This window comes from Mytilus californianus, unplaced genomic scaffold, assembly GCF_021869535.1.
Source record: "Mytilus californianus isolate M0D057914Y unplaced genomic scaffold, xbMytCali1.0.p SCAF_2, whole genome shotgun sequence".
NCBI classification, from domain to species: Eukaryota; Metazoa; Mollusca; class Bivalvia; order Mytilida; family Mytilidae; genus Mytilus; species Mytilus californianus.
This window is the reverse complement of record NW_026262668.1, coordinates 8,922,496-8,940,770: the sequence shown is the minus strand read 5'-3', so window position 1 is coordinate 8,940,770 and position 18,275 is coordinate 8,922,496. Positions and strand designations below refer to the sequence as shown.

General features: G+C 31.4%; 1 protein-coding gene and 1 long non-coding RNA gene across 3 annotated transcripts in view; one reads left to right on the top strand and one right to left on the bottom strand.

The window, feature by feature from the left end:
- Positions 1-18,275, top strand: part of LOC127727910 (uncharacterized) — a 98,730-nt gene that overhangs the window by 28,138 nt on the left and 52,317 nt on the right. The window lies entirely within an intron of this gene.
- LOC127727846 (nuclear GTPase SLIP-GC-like) overlaps positions 1-18,275 on the bottom strand; it is an 88,894-nt gene that overhangs the window by 38,615 nt on the left and 32,004 nt on the right. For both annotated transcript variants that reach the window (XM_052234962.1, XM_052234961.1), the window contains exons 9-12: positions 17,869-17,950; positions 12,241-12,375; positions 11,212-11,370; positions 84-242 (exon numbers count right to left, since the gene is read on the bottom strand). In XM_052234962.1, the coding sequence (XP_052090922.1) occupies positions 84-242; positions 11,212-11,370; positions 12,241-12,375; positions 17,869-17,950 (535 nt within the window). The remainder of the gene's footprint in view (positions 1-83; positions 243-11,211; positions 11,371-12,240; positions 12,376-17,868; positions 17,951-18,275) is intronic.

Sequence of the window (18,275 nt, the reverse complement as noted above, 5' to 3'; positions counted from 1 at the left end):
ACAATAGTGCTGAAAGTGGCGTTAAACAACAATCAATCAATCAATTCATATCTAAAGTCCTATCAACTCTTAAAGCCTATTACCTCAACATCATTTTCCGTCAGGTAATTTTTTATTTCATTTAAAAAGAAAGCTAAATTAAACATCAAATATTCCGTAGCAGCCTGTTTCTTTCTTTCTACCATCTCTTTAATCCATTTTCTTAATTTTGGTATTTCTGTATCTTCTACATTGTCAAAAACCTGAAAGAAAAATTGCTTACCATTTATACAAAACATTTTTGTGTTTATGTCTATAAACCATTGTTATCTTGCATATACATACATTGCTCTGGGTGCTGAGGTTATGTATCTGTAGACATCAAATTGATGTACCTTATAGATAGAATAGAATAGAGAATGGAAAAGGGGAATGTGTCAAAGAGACAACAACCTGACCAAAGAGCAGGAAACAGCCCAAGGCCACCAATGGGTCTTCAACAGAGCAAGAAAATCCCACATCAAGAGGCCTGCTCCAGCTGGCCCCTATACAATTATGTATACTAGTTCAGCAAAAAGGATGCCACACTAAACTCTGAAACATAATCAAAGCATCGTTGAAATTGTGATCCAGCCAATTTTATAGCTAGTATGATATTTTTTCTGACTATACTTCTTAAAATATTTTTTTTTGCTCTTTTCATTTCCATAATCTTACTGTAAAATTTCTATGCTATTGCCCAAAGATGGAGAATTTAGCAATATTGATGCAAATATCTTTTTTGATATATCAATTTTATACACTGTCAGATTTTTTAACATCTTTTTTTTATAAATATTTGCAATTCAATGATTTTGAGAAGAATAGAAAGGGAAATCGTCAAACAAGAAGTATATTTTTTACATGCCATTAATAATAATTGGCATAATCATGATAATAATTTCCAGAAAGAGGCATTAGAAATGCACTTTCTCAACAACAAAAATTAAAAAAATAATTAACAGTGTTATTAATTTTTATCTAAATTGTTCATTCTTCATTTAGAAAAAAATACATTTCCTGTATTCAAATATAACTGTACAAATTAATACCTAATGCTGAGATATTTCCAATTACTGTTAAATAGCAATATAATGGTATCAATAGAGAATAAACAAATAAATTTTATTGCAGAAAATGCTAAGGTAAGAGTTATACAATTTTGTTTATTGTTTAAACCCAATTACTGATAATTGTTTATTACTTAGAACTTGATTATTGACCTATGTCAGATGATAATTATAATGACACTGATTTTATAAGTGAAATAAAATCTGCTTGATTTATGAAAAAAAACCAACATCTGATTAATCATTCAGCTTTCACACAAAAATGACAGAATAATTTAATGTAGTGAAGATCAAAATAAATAATACTTTTGTAGGTTTACTATTGAGGTCAAGAATTTGTGTATTCAGTTAGGTGTGTAATAAATAGTGTCTATTTAATTATGTAACAGGTCATGAGATATTAACTGTGGTGAATTAGGATTGGAGTTGATTCAATTAATACTAACACCTAATTGAGTGTAATTGTTTGAAAATCATGACAGTTGATAATCATACTGACTCTTACTTGCCTAAGGAAAGAATTAGAGTGATAGCATTTCAAAAAAGTGTGGGAATCAACTTATATCAATACACACTTAACCCAAATTTTATTCAGTAACTTACACAAGCAAAAGATACTATAAAATACTTTCAAAATTCTTATCAACTGATTAAATTGATGAAAATTACTTTTTCACATTAATTCATAAATAGCAAATCATTATAAATTTTGATTTACAAAGTAACTATATGCAAGTGTATATCTAAAATGAAAGAGTTGTTCGACCAATCTTTTCTTAATTTAAGGGCAAATAACATGTCAAAATGTGGCAGTTGATGATTAAAATGGTGTATAAAGTTTCTGCAAGTCATAGAAACACATATTTTCATGATATGTCTTCAACTTAGAATTTTGCACCATCTCCAAATCCGGGGTGATCGCATAGATCCAGCATGGCTGAAAAATAAACAAAAATTGAAAAACACACAAGACTAACAAAGGCTAGAAGTTCCTGACTTAGGACAGACCGTTAGATCTCAACCCTCCCCCTATACCTCTATCCAAAGTAGTTTACCTACTGCCTATAGTATCCAAGAAACAGAACAAACCATGAAAACTTAATATTGACTAACAATGAAAATGAGGTCAAGGTCAGATGAACACTGTCTGATAGACATGTAGACCTTGCAAGGATCTCCCACATATCAAAAACACTTATCCTTTTAATCATAAGTGAGAAATTAACATGTCAAAAATACTATACACAACCTTTTAGGCAGTCGCTGAAACATGAAAAATAAGGTGTTTACATATATCAGATGGAAACTTCCAAACATAAGGCATCTATATACACGTATAAGGTATGAAGAATGCAGGTCTTCTACCTTCTGAAATATAAAGCTTTATATATTGTTAAATGATGTAGGAATGTAAATAGACCAATACTGGGTAAGACCTGCGTTGCTGCATGCAATTCATTTTGGCAATTGATTGAGGTAATATGTATACTGAAGCATAACTGATCATTCCCTTTTATAGAGCCAAGAAAACTTTTTCCTTGTACAATTTATAGTATTGTAAAATTTCAAACTACATTTGTATTGGCAAAAAGGAAGTAGCTTCATGACCGATGTAAGAATTGCTACAACTCAACCTTTTCAAACAGCATACCAAATATTAAATCATTCCCTTCAATAGAAGAGAAAACTTTGACAAAAATTTTCCTTGTACAATAAGTGTTGTAAAATTTCAAACTATAGGCAAACAGGAAGTGGCCAAATGGCAGATGTAAAAATTGCTTACTTGATACAGCTCAACATTATCAAGCTGCAGACCAAATATTAAATCATTCCCTTCAATATGAGCCGAGAAAACTTTGACAAAAATTTTCCTTGTACAGTAAGTGTTCTAAAATTTCACACAATCACAAAACAGGAAGTTGCTTTGTGGCAGATGTAATCAAAGCACAATAGCGCTGTAAAAAGCATTTGCTGTATACTATATAGAAATATACATGCGTGAAAGTGTCCATTCTTTTAGAACAAGTACAAGATTAGCTCCATTATCACAAGTCACGAATTAATTTCATACCAAATATTCTCCAATAAAACAATTATCAGTTATGTTAAAACATTTTTATCATTATAAAATATAAAATACAATTATCTACTGACACTTGATAATCAAAAGAAACATGGAATCATAATAAAATAATTAATAAAAAAAAATGTATACAAGCTCCTGAGAGACATTCCGAGACAACCATCACAACTCTGCATAAGTGATTTTGACCCAAAAGTGTTAATTTATGTTTAAACAGAGACGAAAACAATGGACAATCTAATATAATATGTTTTATAAAAAAAAAAACTAGGATTGAAATGTTAAATGTCATCATTTTCATTATTATTTCACTAAAAATTACCAGTGTTATTTTTCCTTTTTAAAATCACCCCTTTCAGCTCATGGAATTCTCAGAAAAAAAAATGTGTTGCTTCTAAGGTTCTGATGACAATCAAAGTGATGGAAATCACTAAGAGTAATGTGCATAATTTCAAATCATATTCTCAGGTAATGTGGTGAACAAATATATATATTACCACTCTTGCATTAAATTCAGAAAGATAATTGGATTTTTTTCCAACTGATAAAACAAGCTTGTCTCTCTAAATTTACTTGTAAAGGGTTGCTTTTGTGAGTATTTCTATTTTCAAACATTAGGTATGCAATTTTCTATCTAAACTAAGGATCATTTACTGATTTTTGTTAAAAAGCATATGACACTGAAGATGAATTGTTTTATTTCATTTTCATAATCTTACTCAAAAATTGTATTCAATTGCCCAAAGATGGAGAAATTTTCAATTCTGATACAAATTGTTTTGATATTTCAATTTTTAGAAGGGGTACTGATTTTATATCTTCTTTTTTTCAATTAAATAATTTTTGACATGATTGGAAATAGAAATCTTCAAAAGAAGGTGTAGAATATTTTTTTCTTGAGATTTCCAGAAAGATTCATTGAAAATGCACTTTTTCAACACCAATAATTAAATTAAAAGCTATTTTTCATTTAAATTGGTGTTCATTCTTCAATGAGAGAAAATAATTTCCTGTATTCAAATTTACATGTACAAATAAAGGCAATAGTAGTATACCGCTGTTCAATAGTCATAAATCGATTTAACTGAAACAAATCCGGGTCACAAACCAAAACTGAGGGAAACACATCAACTATAAGAGGAAACAAAACGAAACAACAGAAACACTGAACTGCTACAAAAACTAACACCAACATACATAGAAACAGACTATGTGATAACAACTGCCATATTCTTGATTTGGTACAGGACATTTTAAGAAAAAATAGTGGGTTGAACCTGGTTTTATGGTTAGCCAAACCTCCCGCTTATATGGCAATGTTAAAAATACAGCTAAAATGACATATATCATGACAGTAATACAGTACAAATAAATGCAAGAACATTCAGGACAGAGGAATACATAAATAAATAATATGATAGTACATAGAGTTATGCAATTTTGTTTACTGTTTCAAGCAAATTTGAAAATAATTGTAACTTAACTTAACCTAAATTATTGACTAATATCAGATGCGATTATAACACTTGTTTTACAAGTAAAATTGACTTCCTTTTTTTATACATAATTTGTTTTTTGTCTTGTCTTTGCAGAAAAATACATCTTTTTAATCCTTTATCATTTATCTATGAGACATAATTTATGCAATAATTTAATGAAGTGTAGATCAAAAGTGATTGAATACACCAATAATTGTGTGGAGGTCAATAATTGTGTAATCCATAATGTAATACAAGATATGTTAACTGTGGTCAATTCAGATTGGCATTAAAGTGGAGGTGATCCAATTAGTGTAATTGTTTGTAAAATGTGACATTTGTCTATTATACTGTATTGTATCCTTACTCTTACCTGACTAAGGAAAGAAATGGGATAATACTATTTCAAACCAGAGGCTCTAAAGAGCTTGTGTTGCTCACCTAGGTCAATGTGAATCTTCAACAATGGACACTCTCCTACATTGTGGACTAGAATAGAATTCATGACAAGGATCTCTATTATGTGATCTTTTATTGCTGATATTTTTTCTGTTTACAGTTTTTCTCTATCTTCTTCAGTTTTTGTCAAAAACCAAAAAGGAAAGGGTAAAAAAAAAATTGTCATTTAAGGGCAATCACTCTGATAAAGTGTCTACTAATGATATCAACAAAACTTGACTTAATTGTAAATCTTGTCTTGCTGATCATCTTTGCTATTTAAAGTGTCTATGTAAATCGCAAACAAATTTCAATGTGAGTGTGTTGAAATCACATATCAAATGCATTGTATATAATCACTGATAATACATAGAAACATTAAAAGGAGTAAGTTCGGTATGGGTCATATTTGGTCCCGATAATTTAGTTCAATGTTTGAAGATGAAAAATGTTTTAAGTTGATGAAATGACATGTGAGAAAGTTGAATAGACTTTTTTTTTATCCAAGTTTTATTTCAAAGCATTGATTTATACATCCCAAATAGGTCAAAAATAGGGATTGCTACTGATGTACAGACCAATATTAAAGTGTATTCAAACAAGCATTCTGAGAGTATTGGTCCGAGTACACAGTTATTTCGTAGTGCATTTCTTTTAGACAATAAATGAAAATTAAAAAAATCCCACCTGCGCTTTCTCAATAATATTTTTACAGTGTGGTGTACTCCTTTTGGGACAAATTATATCAAAATTATAGAAAACTTCATCGGCTCTAACTCAAAATATGGACAATTTTATGTTAAGGGGGTCTTCAAATCTTTTGACAGCTTCCGAAGTGCTAATTTTTAACATTTTTCAGCTGGACCAAATCACTACTTTACTTTAAAATTCATGACCCAAATTTTTTTACAGTGTCATTTCACCCCCCTACTTGCTATTTGAGTCATAAAACATGGAGAAATAAATTTGGAAGGGGTATAAAAAAAAATGGCAAGTAACACACTGTCCACACTAGGGACTACATTTGTGGACAACGAAAATCAAAGGACGATAACTGTGTACTCGGACCTAATAGGGTAGAAAAAGTTGACCAATCTTAATGAAACTTGGTATGACCAAAGCTTCATAAATTATAAGACTGCCTACAAAGTTTCATGGCAATAAGATATATATTATAGACAATATGACTAATTCTATATTCAACTTTGCGTGTTAAATGTAGACGTTAAAATTGAAAAATTTCAACTATCAACATTTGGGGCTTAAAAAATTTAAATATTGCAAAAAAATACTTTTGAAATGCCTTAATATATAAAATATTATGTATTAAAAGCAACTGAGTACTCATTTGATTTATCAGACTTATCATAATTATTAAAAAGTCAAATTTATATGAGCCTGTGCCTAAAAATGGAGGTTTTCCAATGAAGGGGGGCCTTACATGAAGATGTAATATTTTCCAGCAATTTTAAATTTGTAAAGCTTTTTGGTTATAAATAATCCTTACATATATATTTAATGTACTTTAAATGGAAAGAAAACTCACAAATAACATATCATATTAGTTTAAAAGGGTCTTAGGCCAAGTAAGACTGAAAATAATTTAGGGTCAATTTAGGCCGTAGCACATATTTACATTTAAAAATGCATATTGAAGCTATAGGAAATAAAAATTTGTGTCTTTTCTATCATTTCTATACTCAGGTGACATGATACAATAAATCTGAGCACAAAAAGACTCTTGCATTCAACTTTTTTTGCTGACAGTATGGTCTGATACAAAGACTTTTCACTTTTTAGTGAAAAACATGCATGCAATTTTAGTCGCAACAAGCTTATATTTGAACCACTTGCTATCCTACAGAAGAAAAGAAAGATATTATGTGACATGAAACAGGTACAAAAGACATTATTAAGTGCTTTTTATACAAATTTAGTGAGGTCTTTATTATGGACTTCAACTTTTATGTTCGAAGCTCCTCACATTTAACTTGATCCAAACAGGGCGTTAGACGAGGGTCATATATACAACACATTTTGTACATATTGTCTGAGATAATCTTCTTTTCTGTAGATTCAGAGTTCACAAATGAGTAATACAACTGGATTGAAGCATAGAAACACAAATATTGACACATAAAAACCTGTCAGATAGAAAGTCAGAATGCCACTTATGCATCAAAATTGAAAAAGCTATGAAATGCTTATTTTGACCATAATATGCCCAAATTGGTCATTTTTGCAGAAATTCTATCAAATAAAAGTTTAAATCCTTTAGTTTTATGCTATTTGACAAATTGACACCATCAAATCATTCAGGGAAGTTGCCAAAGTACAGATTCTATATTTCCTGATTTCACCTCTTAGGTCCTAGTACACAGTTATTTCGTAGTGCATTTCTTTTAGACAATAAATGAAAATTAAAAAAATCCCACCTGCGCTTTCTCAATAATATTTTTACAGTGTGGTGTACTCCTTTTGGGACAAATTATATCAAAATTATAGAAAACTTCATCGGCTCTAACTCAAAATATGGACAATTTTATGTTAAGGGGGTCTTCAAATCTTTTGACAGCTTCCGAAGTGCTAATTTTTAACATTTTTCAGCTGGACCAAATCACTACTTTACTTTAAAATTCATGACCCAAATTTTTTTACAGTGTCATTTCACCCCCCTACTTGCTATTTGAGTCATAAAACATGGAGAAATAAATTTGGAAGGGGTATAAAAAACTAGAGGCTCTAAAGAGCCTGTGTCGCTCACCTTGGTCTATGTGAATATTAAATAAAGGATGCAGATGGATTCATGACAAAATTGTGTTTTGGTGATGGTGATGTGTTTGTACATCTTAATTTACTGAACATTTTTCCTGCTTACAATTATCTCTATCCATAATTAACTTGGCCCAGTAGTTTCAGAGGAGAAGATTTTTGTAAAAGATTACTAAGATTTACGAAAAAAATGGTTAAAAATTGACTATCAAGGGCAATAACTCCTAAAGGGGTCAACTGACAATTTCGGTCATGTTGACTTATTTGTAGATCTTACTTTGCCGACATTTATTGTTTTTTACAGTTTATCTCTATCTATAATAATATTCAAGATAATAACCCAAAACAGCAAAATTACCTTAAAATTACCAATTCAAAGGCAGCAACCCAACAACGGGTTGTCCGATTCATCTGAAAATTTCAGGGCAGATAGATCTTGACCTGATAAACAATTTTACTTCATGTCAGATTTGCTTTAAATGCTTTGGTTTTTGAGTTAAAAGCCAAAAACTGAATTTTACCCCTATGTTCTATTTTTAGCCGTGGCGGCCATCTTGGTTGGTTGACCAGGTCACGCCACACATTTTTAAAACTAGATAACCAAATGATGATTGTGGCCAAGTTTGGTTTAGTTTGGCCACGTAGTTTCAGAGGAGAAGATTTTTGTAAAAGATTACTAAGATTTACGAAAAATTGTTAAAAATTGACTATAAAGGGCAATAACTCCTAAAGGGGTCAACTGACCATTTCAGTCATGTTGACTTATTTGTTAATCTTACTTTGCTGAACATTATTGCTGTTTACAGTTTATCTCTATCTATAATAATATTCAAGATAATAACCAAAAACAGCAAAATTTCCTTAAAATTACCAATTCAGGGGCAGCAACCCAACAACAGGTTGTTCGATTCATCTGAAAATTTCAGGGCAGATGGATCTTGACCTGATAAACAATTTTACTTCATGTCAGATTTGCTCTAAATGCTTTGGTTTTTGAGTTATAAGCCAAAAACTGCATTTTACCCCTATGTTTTATTTTTAGCTGTGGCCGCCATCTTGGTTGGTTGGCCGGGTCACGCCACACATTTTTTAAACTAGATACCCCAATGATGATTGTGGCCAAGTTTGGTTTAGTTTGGCCCAGTTGTTTCAGAGGAGAAGATTTTTGTAAAAGATAACTAAGATTTACGAAAAATGGTTAAAAATTGACTATAAAGGGCAATAACTCCTAAAGGGGTCAACTGACCATTTCAGTCATGTTGACTTATTTGTTAATCTTACTTTGCTGAACATTATTGCTGTTTACAGTTTATCTCTATCTATAATAATATTCAAGATAATAACCAAAAACAGCAAAATTTCCTTAAAATTACCAATTCAGGGGCAGCAACCCAATAACGGGTTGTCCGATTCATCTGAAAATTTCAGGGCAGATAGATCTTGACCTGATGAACAATTTTACCCCATGTCAGATTTGCTCTTAATGCTTTGGTTTTTGAGTTATAAGCTAAAAACTGCATTTTACCCCTATGTTCTATTTTTAGCCGTGGCGGCCATCTTGGTTGGTTGACCAGGTCACGCCACACATTTTTAAAACTAGATAGCCCAATGATGATTGTGGCCAAGTTTGGTTAAATTTGGCCCAGTAGTTTCAGAGGAGAAGATTTTTGTAAAAGTTTACGGACGACGGACGACGGACGACGGACGCAGGACGACGGACGCAGGACGACGGACGACGGACGCAAAGTGATGAGAAAAGCTCACTTGACCTTTCAGGTCAGGTGAGCTAAAAATGGCAAGTAACACACTGTCCACACTAGGGACTACATTTGTGGACAACGAAAATCAAAGGACGATAACTGTGTACTCGGACCTATTGCATGGCAATACATAGTCCCCTACAAGCTGAAAATTCATTCTACTGGAACAAAATGCAAACTTGATCTATAACTTGTAATGGCTAAACTATATAACAAAGACCAAATCAATATCTTCAAGCTTGACAAAAAAAAGTGTGGAAAACTGTTTATTTGCATGAATTTTCTAAGTCAGCAGACCATAACTCTGCAAATCAACTGCTTCACTGAGCGCAGCTGGATACGCCCGCAGAGGTCCAACCCTGAACAGTTGGGGCAAAAATGGACACAATATTCAAGCTTGATACAGGTCTGAGTTTGGATTGTAATTAAATATTTGACATATTATAGGTTTCTGAATAAATGTAGTCAAAGAACTTGATATTGGTTATATGAATTGAATTTATATTCAATTAAAGACTTCTTGCTGTTGTGCAATACTTAGTAAATCTGTTGTCAGACTATAAACAAATAAAGTTCAATTTCTTCTCAATGTCATATTTGAAATTTATAAAATTCTAAAGGGAGCTTACATCAACAGATATAAACAATTCACCAAAAATTCATGAGAACTGCTGAAAGCATTTTTTAGTTATTGTCCGAAAACTGGAAAATCCCCCTTTTTTTATGAATAAAACCCTGTAACTCGGAAACGTAAAATTTAAAATTTATAAATATCGAAAGGGAGCTTATGTCAATAGATATAAACAATTCACCAAAATTCCTTGCAAGTTGGTGAAAGCATTCTTGAGTTATTGTTGGAAAACTGGAAAACCACCCCTTTTTTAATGAATAAAACCCCAAAACACGGAAACGGTAAATCTGAAATTTATAAAAAACGAAAGGGAGCTCACGTCAATAGTTATAAACAATTCACCAATGTTTCATGCATGTTGGTTAAAGCTTTTTTGAGTTAATATCCGACATGTTGACGACTGACGGACGGACAGACGGACTGACGAACGGTATACCATAATACGTCCCGTAAACGGGCATATAAAATATCATCCAAATCACACAAAATTCAACTTGATCTGTAACTTGTCATGGTAAAACTATATATACCAAATATCAAATCAATATCTTCAAGCATGACGAAAAAAAGTGCAGAAAACTGATTAATTGCATGAATTTTCTAAGTCTGAGGACCATATCTCTGTACAGAATCATCAGACTGGAACAAATTTCATACTGGATCTGTAACTGGTCAATATAAAACTATATACCAAATATCAAATCAAAATCTTCAAGCACGAAGAAAAAAAAATGTGGAAAACTGATTTGCCTGACGGATGGAGGGACAGACAGACAGACAGATGGATGGACATTGGTTAACCATAATATGTCCTGTCTTGGACTGAAGTATAAAAATTGCTTACTAACTACAACTCAACATTATAGAGCTACAAAGTTACAAACCGTCATTTGGACGGACAGAGTCGAGAGGTTACTAGACCTGTTTCCGCCTTCGGGAACACAGGTAAAAATTTACATACCGTTGGTGACTCATTTCTTTCTTTCAAACATTGATAGTCATTTGAACTGACACAGAAAACTCTAAGACTATCAGCAGATTCATCATTGTCGTCATCATCATCGTCTTCATCATCTTCATCATCTTTATCGATTCCTTGTTTTGCAAACCTCTTCATGTCCTGGTAAAATAATTTTCAATTAATTACATTGTTCTCATATATATTGACATTAGGATGGTGCTGCTGGTAACGGGTCTGTTAGACTTCGAGGATGCCAACGGTGGTTTGACTGTTAATATCAGAGGGTATCCTTCTCCGAGCAGTCAATGTATAGGAATTGGCCCAAAATTAGCTGATTGAATTAAATAGATTCTTTAATTTGTAATACTCAAATTTACCTTCCTTTTATTTCATATGAATATTGATATTTTCAAAGAAGAAAAAAATATTTTTTATGTTACATCATTAAAACGGAAATATCAATAACATATAATTTATTAAGAAAATCTATGGATTTGAAATATAGATTTGATGATTTTAGGACAAATTTAAGAACGTTTTTTTGCTGATTTCAGGTGCTTTCTATACAAAAATTCACTTTTTTTAAGGATATTATAGAGAATAAAAGAAGTAAAAGCATTATATTTTCCATTTTCAATTATAGTTCAACAAGTCAAAGTTGTATGCAAAATTTTACCAAAAACCTGTAACAGCCCATTTACTGTAACTTGACCTTAACCTACCTAATACAAGTATTTCATTAATTTCTGGTTGAATAACGATATATTTCCTCTTAGAAACAAAATAGCCAGCAGTACGGTTCTATATATGTTTATTTATTTCATTTCTATATCATTCTTACACAAAACAAATCTGAAAATTCAAATACATTTTTTGTCTTCATAACATACGACAATATTGTTTAAAATATTTCTCAATTAGAATATCAAAGTTATATTGACACCAGAAAGTACAACAATCAATTTAAAAATGGTGTATGACTTCAAAAAGTTCCACTTATTAAAATTTACAAATTAATCCACACATTACCCTTAGTCCTGACTTGTAATCTTCTTTCAGCTGCTTTCGTGCTTTTTCTGATCTTGCTTTTCCACATATAACTTTCATAGCCTGATGTGTTTGGCTCAAGTCTTTTTCTATTTGAAATCTCTCATTTCCAGGAACCTTTCAAAAGTTAAAAGACATACATTATGCATGAGTGATGTCAGAAGATAATACTAAAGCAAGGTTGCCTATAAGGCGAGGGGTCTGGGCCGCTTGAGGCCCCAGAAGCTCTGGGATTTAATGGTGTTAAATCCTGCAAGTCTTTTCACAAAAAATCTTACGAATAAAATTGATCGAAAGTTATACTGAAATGTGTATGACTTAAGAGTATTTTTACTCTTAAGATTTTTTGTGAAAAGAGCCGCTGTATTCTGGCTCTCTCCTGGCACCTATTTTTTTCTCATAAAAACAGCCTTTTTTAAGTCAATTCTAATGATTTATTATTTTAAAATATAAAAATGCAATGACTGAATCTTGTTTCAATACAGATACAGACATTTTATTTCGCTGATCACAGCACCCACAAGGAGCAGATTAATTGCAATGAACAAACCTTAATACATGATATATATTTAACATTAAAAAATTTTGATTATCAGATTGGTAGGTTCCTGAGTCTAGAATTCAATGTATTTAATGTTATTATGGCCTATGAAAAAATAAATAATTTTTTACTTAAGTTATTTCAGTTTATGTCTCATGAAAGCAGACATCATCAGCTTCATTTGGACTCAGTTGGATAGTTGTCTCATTGGCAATCATACTCTGACCTCCTTATTTTGCATTGATAAATCTGGCTGGTCTCGTAAAAGCAGACTGCCTCAATTCTTATAACTAGTTATGTAAATCTTTCATTCAGGTAAAAATCTTTTAGTAACATCTATACCTTCTAAGTAAAAAGAATAAAACCTAACATGAAGTATTTGGCTGTTTTCAAAATCAATGCTGTCAAGAGACTATCTATCCAGTGAGAGCTTGGCACACTGTGATATATTAATATTACATTTTAATCAATTGTCATGATTATGAACATGCCATACTTTTTAACATAATTTTTCCCTAGAAAATAATAATGAAACAATTTTCTGATTAAGACAACTGTTTGTGTTATGTTTCAAATACACATAAAAGACTAATTATTTGCATTTTATTTCTCAAAAAATTCTGCAAGAAAACAGTTTACCTTTACTCTTAGCAAGAGGGCTAAATGAATTGAAAAATCCAAACCTTGAAAAAAAAAATTGGGCAGCACTTCCCTTAGGAAATGTTTATTTCCATCCGCTACCATGCAGTTGCAGGCCATAACAGAAGGGAATCAAAGAAGGGCAGATTCATTTATAAACTGACATTAAACCATACCAGTTCAAGCCTTTGGTAAGAAAACAAACCTTATCCTTGTCCTTTTGACAGTTCTAATTTCTTACTGAACAAAGACCATACCCATAATAAATATTTTCGGTGGAGAGGTTGGGATAAAAAAAAAACAGAAAACCTAGACAGTTTAAAATTCCTGGACTGTAAAACACTAGTAATACACATTTACACAATATTTATGACTACTGAAAGTCTTCAAGGGGGCCAAAGTCAAGCTTAAGTATTTCACTGTAGGATTTATTTTAAGCGATGTGCCGTTTAAATTATAAATATCCTACCGTAGTCTATAATCGGTCATAACGTTGGTTCGTTCGGATTTTGTTATTGTACTTATCATACGGGAAAACTCCGCAATGACGTCACTACGCTAATACCAGCGTATAAAATTAGTGCAGAATACATTTTTTCTACACTTCTAAATAAAATGATATTTCTAAAGATATGTTTTCATTATTATTCTTAAGTATTGTACAAAAATGCAGATTTTCTAATGGCCATTTCAACCCTGACTTCCGAATGCCTATAAGCATTTCAGAACTTAAGAAAACCCCTCTTCCGGCCTCCATTGCTTTGTTTACATTCCATTGAGCGTCATCAATCTTAATGGCAGACCAAACAGGCCAAGCAAATCGTATTTTTAAGAATTTCAAAATGGCAAGCACCTTACGTCTTCCGCGATTTTCCCGCGAAAAAAAACATCCAAATTGAAAGAAAAACTTTGGGAAACAAACGATAATCATGCCATGTTTTTGTTCAGGAATATAGAGTAGGTAAAGAAAAAACAATATACATATATTTTTCATAAAAAAAAATTTGGTTTAATATAAAGAGATCGATATTCTGACCATAAGTAAATATTCATATAAAATTCCATTGATGTCAAATTTCATGGCTAGTAATGAGTTTTCCTATTGAATAATCCCCCAATTTATTGCAAACTATTTCAAAGCAATATCATACAAACAAATAATATAATTGCCTTGCACTAAAAAATCACCTAATTGACAGTAGAGCAATTTGATTGGATATAACGATTCAATGTGTCACGTGGTTTTGAAGGCATTAGAATTTGAATGTAAACAAACCGGGTAAGCTGCTCCCGTATGGAACAACATCGTACATTCAGTGACTGAGAAACAATAATGAGTAACCAAGCTTGACAATACACAGTAATAAAAAAACAAAACTAAGTCTACAGAAAAATAAAATAAAAAATGGCCTTAAGTGCACGACTTACCACCATTGCGGGATACCAGAAAAATTCGCCTGGATTGTTTAAATCTCCATCTTTGTACAATAGAATAAAACATTATGATAAGTTGGCAAAAATGAATATGACCCATTGCCACCCTTTAGTGTCTTATAAGTACTTATCAAAACCTACAAGCAAATTATCCATAGGACTTTGAAAAATTGTTTGAACTTTACGTTCTTAATCTTATACTCCTGAAGTAATAGGAATTTGTGCTTATTTCCATTTGAATGACATCTCTCTCATTTTCTTTTTTAGAAACTTTATTTAAATATGAACATTTAGTTTTTTTTTTTATGTTAACTCCATCATTGATTGTAGCCTGAACAGGGCCCAATCATAATTCCTATAACATATGACCTCGGGTGCATTATTTTGTATTTCTGTTTATTTCTCATATTTTGGTTTTTTTTTATTTTTTTACTATTTTTTTCTTTTTTTTATTTACAATTTTTTAAATGTTTGAGCATTGAAAAAAAGAAAAAAAATATCAGCATAAAAACGTTAAAAATCAAATAAGAATGTGAAGTCATATGTTATGGGACTAGGCCCATTCGATCTTAGCTTTGTGTTGCATCTACAGACAAATGGGCTTGGGACCCCCAGCGTAATCATTTACGAAGAAACTTGCCATTTTCATTTCAGAATGGATATAAGTCTGAAAAATTCTGGAAATAATGCATGGTTGCCAGTTTCCTGATCCTAGTTAATTAACAGTAACTTTTTGGTTACACTGTGACCAGAGTTGTGAATCTGATCTAATTTTCAATCTGCTAAAGTTGCCGTCAAAGTTCAAACTTATCATAAAAAAATCTGCTCAAACATTATTCTTGATAATTTTTTAAGTAGCCAGCGTCAGAGACATTTATAATCAGCGGATTTCACCAGATGCCAGTTTTAAATGACATCCCTGGAGTGTGATGTCTTTTAGCCTGCACGTATACCAATAAATTTCAAAGAACAAACAAAAAGGATTTACCCAAAATTTGACATACAAATGTACCTCAGACCACACAAATCACCAACACATGACTTCTCCAAAGCAATATTGACCAATGAACCATGAGCTCATGCATCAAATACCGACTGAAAGTCTTTGATACAATCCAATAGGGATCAAAATATCCTACACTTTATTTGAGCATGTTATAAAACCACCATGGTGTTAAATCTGTAAAGGAAATAAGCATAATAATATGATGAACATAATAAGATCCTTTATTTTTTGGTTGCACAATTTTTTTATTTGTAAAAAGTATAAACTGTTGACACGGAGATATGTCTAGCCTGTTGTCAGAAAATTCAGAAAAAGACATTTTGATGGACAGAAACATTGCTAATTAATTCAAAGTTGATGGACCATGAAGTAGGAACAGGGCCTCGAAATGGTCAACAAATTGAGATGTACTGATAGTAAAGCAACTTTATAGAAAATATTATTGTCAATAATAAGTAGTTCCTATCAAACTAACTTAAGCATAAAACACTGAAAATTTCTACTTAATTCAAAGTTACTGGACCATGATCTACAGGGGCAGATGCTTGAAATAGTCATCAAACTGATAAGTACTAATATTAATGCAACTTTATAGAAAAAATCATTCATCTATCACAAGTAGTTCCTAACTGATTTAAGCAGAAAACTTTTTAACTTTAAAAATTGCTTCAGTTAGTCACTGGGCCATGACCTAGGGGGCAGGGCCTCGAAATATGAACTGATAGTAAAGCAACTTTATAGAAAATAACATTGATCTATCACAAGTAATTCCTATCAAACTGACTTAAGCAGAAAACTTAAGTATTGTTGACGCATCCAACGCAGCCACCACTAACTCCACCTGAAAAGCAACACCTATTCTTGCTCTCTCAGGCGAGACAAAACACATTATTTTCTTCGTTTTGTAGTTTTGTCGTTTCTTTGGTTTTACTGTTATAATACCACTTAACCAAAAAACTTTCTGATTAATAATAAGGTAAATGGTTGAACTCAATCAAAGTGCTTGTAAGCGCTGAAGGGTAAAGTTTGCTTTAATTTATCAGTGGGAAGTAAAATTAAACATTGCATTGTATAAAACATTGGTTGTAGTTGATTCAACTACAATTATGGACAAAGGAAGATTACTCCAATTTTAAAGATTACTTTAACAATGACATCATTGATATTTTTAGAACAAATAATAGATTCCTGCACCTTGCACAAGTTATGTAATTTTCTTGAAAAGTATAACATCATTTTGTAACTTGAATATCTGAGCATATATTTCATTGATAAATTTCTGGGAATGTTCATGGATAGGATGTTTAGAATGTTATGATCAATGCACTATATTTTGTGTATCTCAAAAGAAGTGAGAAACCTTGGAAGATTTAGATATCAAGTCAGTACCATAGGGTTTTGATTGCATTTCATACACTCTTTACCCAAAAACAGCATTCAAATGTCTTGCACTACTTGGTTAGTTAATGCATAAATTGTTAATTGATTAATGCAGAAAAAGTAGTTTCTGCAATCAAGGGACTGTATCCTCATCATGGGATAAAATTCTTCTAAACCTGCACCCTATACTAGGCTATATAAAATATCTTCAGTTTTATCTTTAAGTGTGTCACACAGTACAAGATGTAAGGATGCACTTGCAGATCACCTCTTTTTGTCAGCCATATTTATATGAGTGTCCATACATATATTTTAAGATAATTGGAATGTAAAATGTTATAAAACCCTAACAAAAGGAATTTTATACAAATGTTAATAATTAGTATACATATTTTTTTAATAAATTATATATAAAAATGTGATAAAGCTCAAACTCCAGAATTAAATCAAAACTATTATGAACTACACATCATGGCCAATCATCCTATATACTTATTGTGAGAACTTTTGGAAGAATGATATAAGAAAAGTGATGCTCAAATGGTACTCTAAAATTCATAAGGCTTTATGGCCATAACTTAAGCAAAGAAAAATTATCTCGCAAACTTACTGTGGCATTTAGAGCTTTCTTTAATTTTTCTGATTCATTCTTCAGCGACATCATTTCTGCATTTTTATCCAGTTTCAATTCCCTAAAATGACAATAAATGACAATAATGGTTTTATACAAATAATTTTCGATCTAACTAACAATTATCACATTTCAATATCATCTGTAGTACTGTATAACATCAAAAATAAATCTGGAAAAATATTAAACAATATGTCATTTTGATATTTATTTTTTTCTTTGTTGCGATAAGTTATCTATGGTTATGTTTGCTTATTTGTAGATCTTTTATAGTGATAGAAAAACAAAGGATATGGGGTATCCATTCATGACACAAAATCAGTACATGCACAGCAAAAATAAAAACACAAAAAGCAAAGGAACAGCGCTTGTATTGCTGTTCTTCA